General features: G+C 35.3%; 1 protein-coding gene across 1 annotated transcript in view; it reads left to right on the plus strand.

The window, feature by feature from the left end:
• Positions 1 to 8,620, plus strand: part of LOC117112797 (guanylate cyclase soluble subunit alpha-2-like) — a 46,700-nt gene that overhangs the window by 28,955 nt on the left and 9,125 nt on the right. Inside the window, exon 6 of the mRNA XM_033255968.1 lies at positions 4,516 to 5,001. Within this exon, the coding sequence (XP_033111859.1) occupies positions 4,516 to 5,001 (486 nt within the window). The remainder of the gene's footprint in view (positions 1 to 4,515; positions 5,002 to 8,620) is intronic.

Consider the following 8,620-nt stretch of genomic DNA (forward strand, 5'->3'; position numbering starts at 1 on the left):
TGTTCAACATCATAGCGACTCTCTCGAAGCAACGGGGCTTTAAACGGAAAAGTTCATTAGGTACATACTATAGAAAACTATTGAATTTTACTGAGATTTACATCGTGGTATGCCCATATATAGTCATAAAGTGCCTATATATGGTCATGATGTGACGTCATCGTTACCATATTTATGCATGCCACATTTTTTTGTCAAATAAAATTTGATAATCTGTTGGACAGGGCTTTATTTTGACTTCTTGAACACAAACATTGAAAATATTATCTGAAGTTAGTATCGCTCCTTTTGAATTTTACGAAAACTTGAATTGCCGACAATGATTCACAGGATGATTGGTTAATTCTTGATGACGTAATATCCTCGTTATGAATAGTAAACACCATATTACTCATTGAGTAATGTGTGAGATTCCCTGGTGAAGGGGTAACTTGGTAATTGAGAATCCTAAGAACTTTCGTGATAATGTTCGTTATCATATAAATTGTTGATTTACATATTTCTGATCGCGTCTAATCATGGCACTTTTAGGCTACTGTTTGCAGTATGGAAGCCTACTCAATATTGCAGACTTGTTTGAGGTTCTCTACTTTTAATTTTTGTTTAGTAATACTATGTCAGTATTCAATATTCTACAATAGGTTAGGCCTAGGCCTATATATTCCTTAACCAGGTTGATTCAACCATCGGAATGCAACAATGTATACAACCACTTAATTCAAAGAAAGAGTGCAGAATTTATTTCCCGCATGGTTATGCATACACTTTCAACTTACTGCGAGCTTACATTTCTTAACGATTAAACAGTCTACAACAATAATAAGCAAGCCAGATGATACTATTCTAACATTATTCTTGTTTATATTTATTTTCATACGATGCATATTTGGTAGGCCTCTATGTAACCTGTTTGTTTAAGAAAGGTAGAGTAGGTATCCACCCTACAGGAGCGATGTTCTTTCGAAAGCTTTTGATATCTTCCCTGTCCTTCGTCTTTTCGTTGGTGTGGTAGTAATATAGTTTTGGTGGCGTGGTCGTAGGCCTACATCTATTGTTACCATGATAACTAGAGTTTTATATTACACTGTTTCAGCACTATAATAATGTTAGAGGGAAAAGATAAATGATGACAGACTATGTTTTTACCATGAAGTGCAAACATTAATAATCCTATTTCACATTACTATCATGAAAAATGGGCAATTTCCGTAATGTGTCTCTGGCCGGCCATTTGTTTACTGCAAGGCACTTTATCTACATTAACTATCTTCACCAACGTATTATAAGCGGGTACCAGGTTCGGATGCAAGTATACTGAGTAGGTAGCTGCTATATCGTGGAATAATCTCCAATTGTTAGTCTATTATTATAATCATTAGTATATCTCTTCTAGGATTTTAGCTGAGCCCTATGTTTCTAAAAATAACTCATGTTCTATTTCGAAGTTTAGACACGTACACACTGTAATTAAGTTGAATGTATTCGAAGTTATATTATATTGTATAATGTTAAATTTGAAATGTAACCTATTAGACATTGTGCAATTAAGGTTACACTTCTGAATCACTCGCTGAGTTAATGGACCTGTTATCGCGGTTGAAGTAACCGCTAGCTTGATGGGCAATCATAATTCCCTCTCCAGTTGGTCGTTTTGTTACGATGAGTTTGATCTAAAAAGTCGCAAACCCGTCAGCTTGTGTTTAAGTTGCTATCAATCAGTGATCGGAAATAGCGCGTTAAAGCTGTTCTCACCATGGTCTTACAGAAGCTTATAATAATGATAGCTGGGTGCGTCTAGTGGCTATTTACCGCAGTCACGTGCCGCGCAATAACACGTCGTCATCAGACAAGTTCGCAAGTTTCATCTTGACGCGGTGGGACGTAGAACGTAATGACATCACTAATAATGTCATCTGCACATGCAAGAACATTAAGTTCTCCTCGTCGCGTGGATTTTAGGATGCATTTTGGGCAAATCTACGTTGTGGAGAGAACGCATGAGTGAATCCATCCTAGCGTTGAACGCGTCGTCGCGCAAATCGAAAGTTCCTTACCTATGGCATTGAACGTGTATGCAGATGATGATAGTAGACTGAAATAATAATTAGAATAAAACTAAATAGCTTTCGGCAAAGCTTATAATACCTGTGAAGACGAAACGTTGCATAACCGGTAATTCAGTCATTCTCAGGCTAACATATCTCTTGGCTAGTTACTTTTTGTAGCGAATCAATGGGAAAATAAAGAGAAATAATTTGTTCACCTTGGTTAATACTGCGCTGATGGCCGGGAGATTGAGAATTCTGGCAGTTCAGTTCCCCAGCAAAAATTATACCTCATGGGCATGAATAAGTAACCAGAAGCATACCTTCGGCTATTGAACGATACAATAATTTGTAAAGAAAGAGTCAGTGCAGAGTTCACAAATAATTAGGCCTAATACTAGCAGAATGTTTGCAAAATAGGCCTAATGGTAGCAAAAAATATCCACCATTGGATATTAACGTTCAATACGGGGTTGCGAATATGAATTTTTTGGGTTGCATGAATGTAGAGGTTATTAAGTCAGAGTGAGGCCAAATAGCTTAGTTATGAAACATGACTTGTTCGTGTCAGCAAGCGAGCGAGTAAGGAAAAATTATGAAGAAAAACAAGATGTGCAATAAGGAATTCTTAGAAGATGATTACAGGGATTCACAAGGGTGTTACGGGGAAAGCGGAATAAAGTGAATGATAATATCCTGTTTAACTTAGAGCAAGTACAAAGCTATCAGAAGAGTTATTTTGTAGCTCAATAGGGGATCACATATTCTGCTACTGACATTAAATATATTTACACAGACAATGGTACAAGCTGTGTCTACACAAGTTCTATAAATTTAACACACCGTACACTGTTCTCCAGGCTGTGCAGACACAGCCTGCATGATTGTTTGTGTAATTGTATCTACATGACAGTAGCAGAATCGGGTGTATATATACTGAAGTCTTGTCTCCATCACATTGCTACACTGTCGCTACAATGTTTTCATTGCAATCGTTACATTACGTAGCTGCCCCTGGTAGAGCATACTGCATAATTGTATGCGATTCACTCTGGTGGTACGGTTCAAATTTGGACCCCAATTGATACTGCATATGTGGTTACACAACATGAATGACCCATGTTATACAACGGAATACACCATTCGAATATTAGGGATTGTTACTGCCTAATGAACTTGTCCCGAATGTCAATCAAATATAACAATTGGCCTATCAAAATGCGATATTATTCTATTGCCAGGAATAAGCCTATATGTATGTCCCGCAAACACAAGCGTTTACGTACGTTTACCCAATATAAAGTTCTACACCTTAGAAATAATATCCAAGGGACAGGGCTTGGCGGAAACGTTCATTCCCACCAGTGATGCACTGCGGTTGCGCGGGTTCGGTTTCTATAGTTACGAAAATAGGATCAATGTGTTACTTAAATTACTTTAATTACAATTGATCTAACTGAAAGTCAAGTTCGCATGCCCGTGTTATGACATTGACATTATATGAATCACTGCTCTTTACGGTCAATACCCCGAACTGAGCCATCTAATCTATTTGTTAACGCCAGAATCAATATTCAATAATTCCACCAACATTACGTCTAATGGTCTGAACCATCGTCTTCAAATACGATTAAAATTTGTTAATATACTGCATGTTATTGTTTGACTGATATCACTAAGTATCCACATCATATACACTGTGTGGCAGCGTTGTTCTGCATAGGCATAGCCTTATGTAACTGCCAATATTATCTGATAAATCGCCAAATGGTTTCGATTTCGACCTACCGTCATTTGTCTATATTCTTTTTAAGCGCATAATAGGTAATTAGGCCTAGTGTAATCTTACAAAGACTCTCGTTCTAAGCTTCCTGTACTGCACCATAACAAAACTGACCCTCATTTAAAACATAACCACAACAATCACCAATTGTAACTGTTGTGAGTCTTTCTGATATGGACGGCAGACCATGATATACTACAATACACTGCGCGTGGGGCTGTGCATTAATGTCATATCAGTGGACTAATAAAGATTAATTGCACGTATAGCCGCGTAAATTAGGGGAATAAATTTAACCATTCACAGTACAGCACGTGTTAGTCCACATTGACTGCATTATGGCCAAATATCACAAACTGATACTTCCGCGTGCATTGATGACATCACGTCAAATATCGCGTACACCCATTTCACGTAACCCATTTTTTGCGTAGGCATACTGCTTTGTTGGTGACGTATACACGTACCTAGATATCTCTGTGTGTACGGTTAGGCATTTGTATGCATTCCTCTACATACAAACATCTTTGAATACGCAATTAAGACTAATATATTTCTTGATATGATACATCTGTGAATAAAAATAACTGTTGATGAGAAGAATTACGAAGTTTTAATCACTAGCACAAACCCCCTCACCAACATGAACATGGCTGTCAATCTAGTCTTTTATCATTATTTTTGTAGGCAACGGAAATTAAAGGGCAGATGATCTTTATATTTGAAATGGACTGTGTGCTGTTCCTTGGATCACCTTGTGTAGCAAAGCTTGAGGAACTTACCGGGCGTGGCCTGTATTTGGCCGATATACCGATACACGATGCTACCCGTGACGTCATACTTATGGGAGAGCAGACCAAGGCTCAAGATGGCCTCAAAAGACGTATGGACAAGCTAAAAGACAAATTAGAACAGACTAGTAAAGCGTTAGATGTAGAGAGAAAGAAGAACGTTGATTTACTTGAATCAATTTTTCCCGCCGATGTTGCCAAAAAACTTTGGCGCGATGAGCCCGTGGAGTCTAGGACCATCGAATCTGTATCAATGCTGTTCTCCGACTTAGTTGGCTTCACAGCGATCTGTTCCACTGCTACGCCTATGATGGTTGTAAATATGCTTAACACTCTTTACACCGAATTTGATACGTTCTGCGAATTTCTCGATGTCTATAAAGTGAGTATATTTCTTTATCTCCGTATCCTTAATATCGTTTTTCTTTTATTACATGTTTTTTCCCATAGACCTTTTTTAATAAACCCAGAAAAACCTAAGTCTAATCTTGATTATATGCTACTCGAGTATCCCATTGTGTATCTGAGTGTACGCCTCAAAACGGTCGTCATGGTTTCGCAAGAGCAAACCGTTTACCTGGTTCGTCTAATTTTTTTTAATTGCAATGCGCATTATATATTTTTTTATGATAAAAAAAACTCTTGTGACTCAACATTAAATTATGTTTAATACGCCCCATTGCGTAGTGTCTTTTTGATCGGCTCTTTGTCACCCACAACTCAGACCTGCGTTGTGTACTTCTTGACGTTTTATTAAATGAGTCACTTTGCGTTAGTTGTTGATGGCCTTTTCGTCATAGAACCACGTTTTTGGAATCTCTAAACATGTAATATTTTATTTATTTATTTGATGAACCTATGTTCATTTTGTGTTTTGGCCACACGCACCAGAAATTAGTCAAAACTACCACATCGCGTACCGAAAGGAATTGACCAATTTAATGTTGTTATTACTAAATAATGTCTTAGTCTGAACTGCGCCTTCGAGGTCAAATCGACATACACCACATACACACAACATATTAAGCCCTGTCCAGACTATCAAATTTTATTTGACAAAAACATGTGACATGCCTAAATATGGTCATGATGACATCACATCATGACCATATATAGCCACATCATGACTTTATATGGGCATACAACAGTTTTTTGTCAAAGAAAATTTGATAGTGTAGACAAAGCTTTAGTTTATGTCGATTAACCTTAGATACGGGCATGCGCAGTTCAGACTACGAAATGGCTTATTAAATATTTATGAGGTAAAGTATAGTAAAAACAGATATCTAAGTGCAGTAAACCTAATCGCTATATAATAGGCCTATTAAGTTTCGTGTTTGCAAATAAAGTAATTTAAATTTCAAAAGTAAACAACTAAATTATAAAAAAGTCATGTCATTAAAGTAATGGAAGTGTTACTGTTTGCCTGTTAAAACATATTCGAGTAAGCATCCTTTAAATAATTCACATGCTAAAATAAATTTGACAGTGAACTGCAAACAAGGAGCTATGGATGCGATTTTTAATAGGAAAGCAATCTTTAATAGCAGTTTACATATTAAATGCCGAATTTGGTTATCAATTATTCGTAACTAAATAGAAAATGTATTTTCAGAAATAATTATTTATTGATCCGGCCAACTGGTACAAAATGAGTTTGTAGTGCTACGTGATACGAATAATAACGCTGCATATGAGTACAACTCCTAGTGATTTTCCACCTTTTTCGGTTACGGACTAGGGGTGAAGGAAGGGCCCTCGAATTTGTGCCTCCCGAGTCCGTTGAAAATGTTATGGGAAATAGCTCTCTCTGGCGTCACTAGAAGGTATACAGTTCTCTAACACAGTTCTGGTTTCTATAATGTATATGTACGACAAAATATTTTTTTTTTCAAACATAATTAACTATGCATATTCGCATATTGCTCTTCGTCTTCCAGATGTTTCTAATATACAAATATGACGCTTCCTATAGTATTAGTTTATAATAAAATCTTATGTCTTTTGAATGATGCTTCAAGCAGCAATTTTTGTCTATCATTGATTTATTGTTTTCACAATAGGCTAATCTATGGAGAGTAGAAACGCTTTGTAACGCTAGATTACTTTCTCCCCATTATGGGTCACGTGATTTTAGATATGTATCGTGTGGTTAAAATTATTTACTCAATAAATATAACATCGTCTGCGTTTGTAATTTTCTTCGTATTGATGAAGTCAGGAATCCCGAAGAATAGAATGTGGTTTATACCTAGCAGTAAATTATTTATTGGTAATCGCGTTGCGTTGTATTGTAATATAACTTTCCGGAGTCTCAATCAAGCTTAACAACTGACCAATCATAACAGCGCAAGAATTAAGCGCGTCTTACAAACACTGTCGTTTTGTGGGACCTAAACAACAACATCCAAAGGGCGGGGCTCTGCGAAAAGGTCCATTTACCAAACAATGTTTTTTTTTTTTTTTTTTTTTTTTTTTTTTGTAATGTCATGGTAACGTAGCTGAAAAAAATGTTGTGTCTTGATGTTTTTCTACATTCAATGCACCTTAATTTCAAATTTACCTTCCGTTCTTGTGGTTTGAAATTTTAATTCTGGGAAATACACGATAACGTTCATTTGCGATAACAATCATTGTTCTTTAATATTAATTGCTATAGAAAGCAACTTTCGATTAATTGACGTGACTAAAAGGATTGTTGATTAAAGATAATAAATGTCATATGACAGTTATTATTTGGGTAGCATGTAGGGAAAGAAGTTACGACGTTGAAATGCACCGCTTCACTTGGCTTTTTTACAAGGCCTATACACGTATGCTAATATTATTCACAATGTTAATTAATTAAAACCGCATTTTCAATCTTAATCATGACGTAAGACTAAAAGGATTGTTGATTAAAGATAATAAATTTCATATGACAGTTATTGTTTGGGTAGCATGTAGGGAAAGGAGTTACGACGTTGAAATGCTCCGCTTCACTTGGCTTTGTACAATGATTGATCAAGGCCTATACACGTATGCTAATATTATTCACAATATTAATTAATTAAAACCGCATTTTCAATCTTAATCATGGTGTAATTCCGTCGATACTGATGATAACATAGTGTAGTTGAATGAATATATGTTAATAGCAGCTTTAATGTCTATGTTAAAATATTTCTTTTATTTTTTGTTATTAGTAGGCCTGCTGCATAGGTCTTTAGAAATTATTATTCGTTTTGAGGTAATTTTCTTATAATATAAATAGAAAAAACACGACTTTATCGATATGTTAAATCTATTACGTAATTTATCTTGTGTAAACTATCTGTACATTCTAGTATCTTGTATATGAAAATAATGATCGTATGATCTTTTTTTATGCTTATTTTAAAATTTGTGCAAAATTAATGGAAATAATATGAAGTTGAAACTTCCCCTGTTTATTGTTGTAATGGTTTCGCAAACCGACATCTCTCCGTAAATTTGGTAAGGTTTTGGGACATGCGCTTATTTCTGGCCCTGCCCACCTACTGAATAGCATGCTCTGATTGGTTTACTGTAGGGTTGATTGACATCCTGGAACTGTTCAAAGAAAGCAATTCGAAATATTGAATTTCATTCTCCAATATCTTTAATAAATAATTATATTATTGACCCAAACGAATTTAATTTACTTTCTTTGATTGCTTTATTGATTCATATTTATCATGTGGTTGAATTCCGATTTCTATTTTTTACGGTTCTCCAAAATTGGTCGATGTAATTGACAATTTCTGAAAATATTTAGGTTATAATTAGAAAATGCATTCATGGAACTATTTTGAATTTGATAGTTGCTGACGATCAATTTAGTATCGTGTAAATCATTACGATGAAACAAGAAAGAAAAAAACATGATCTCCAAAATAATGTATGAAATCCACGAAAAAAGAATATACTGTATAGATATATAGGTATATATATATATATATATATATGTATATATATATATATATATATATATATATATATAT

Source organism: Anneissia japonica, unplaced genomic scaffold, assembly GCF_011630105.1.
Source record: "Anneissia japonica isolate Jap-2015-1 unplaced genomic scaffold, ASM1163010v1 scaffold172582_len1462937_cov174, whole genome shotgun sequence".
Taxonomy (NCBI): Eukaryota; Metazoa; Echinodermata; class Crinoidea; order Comatulida; family Comatulidae; genus Anneissia; species Anneissia japonica.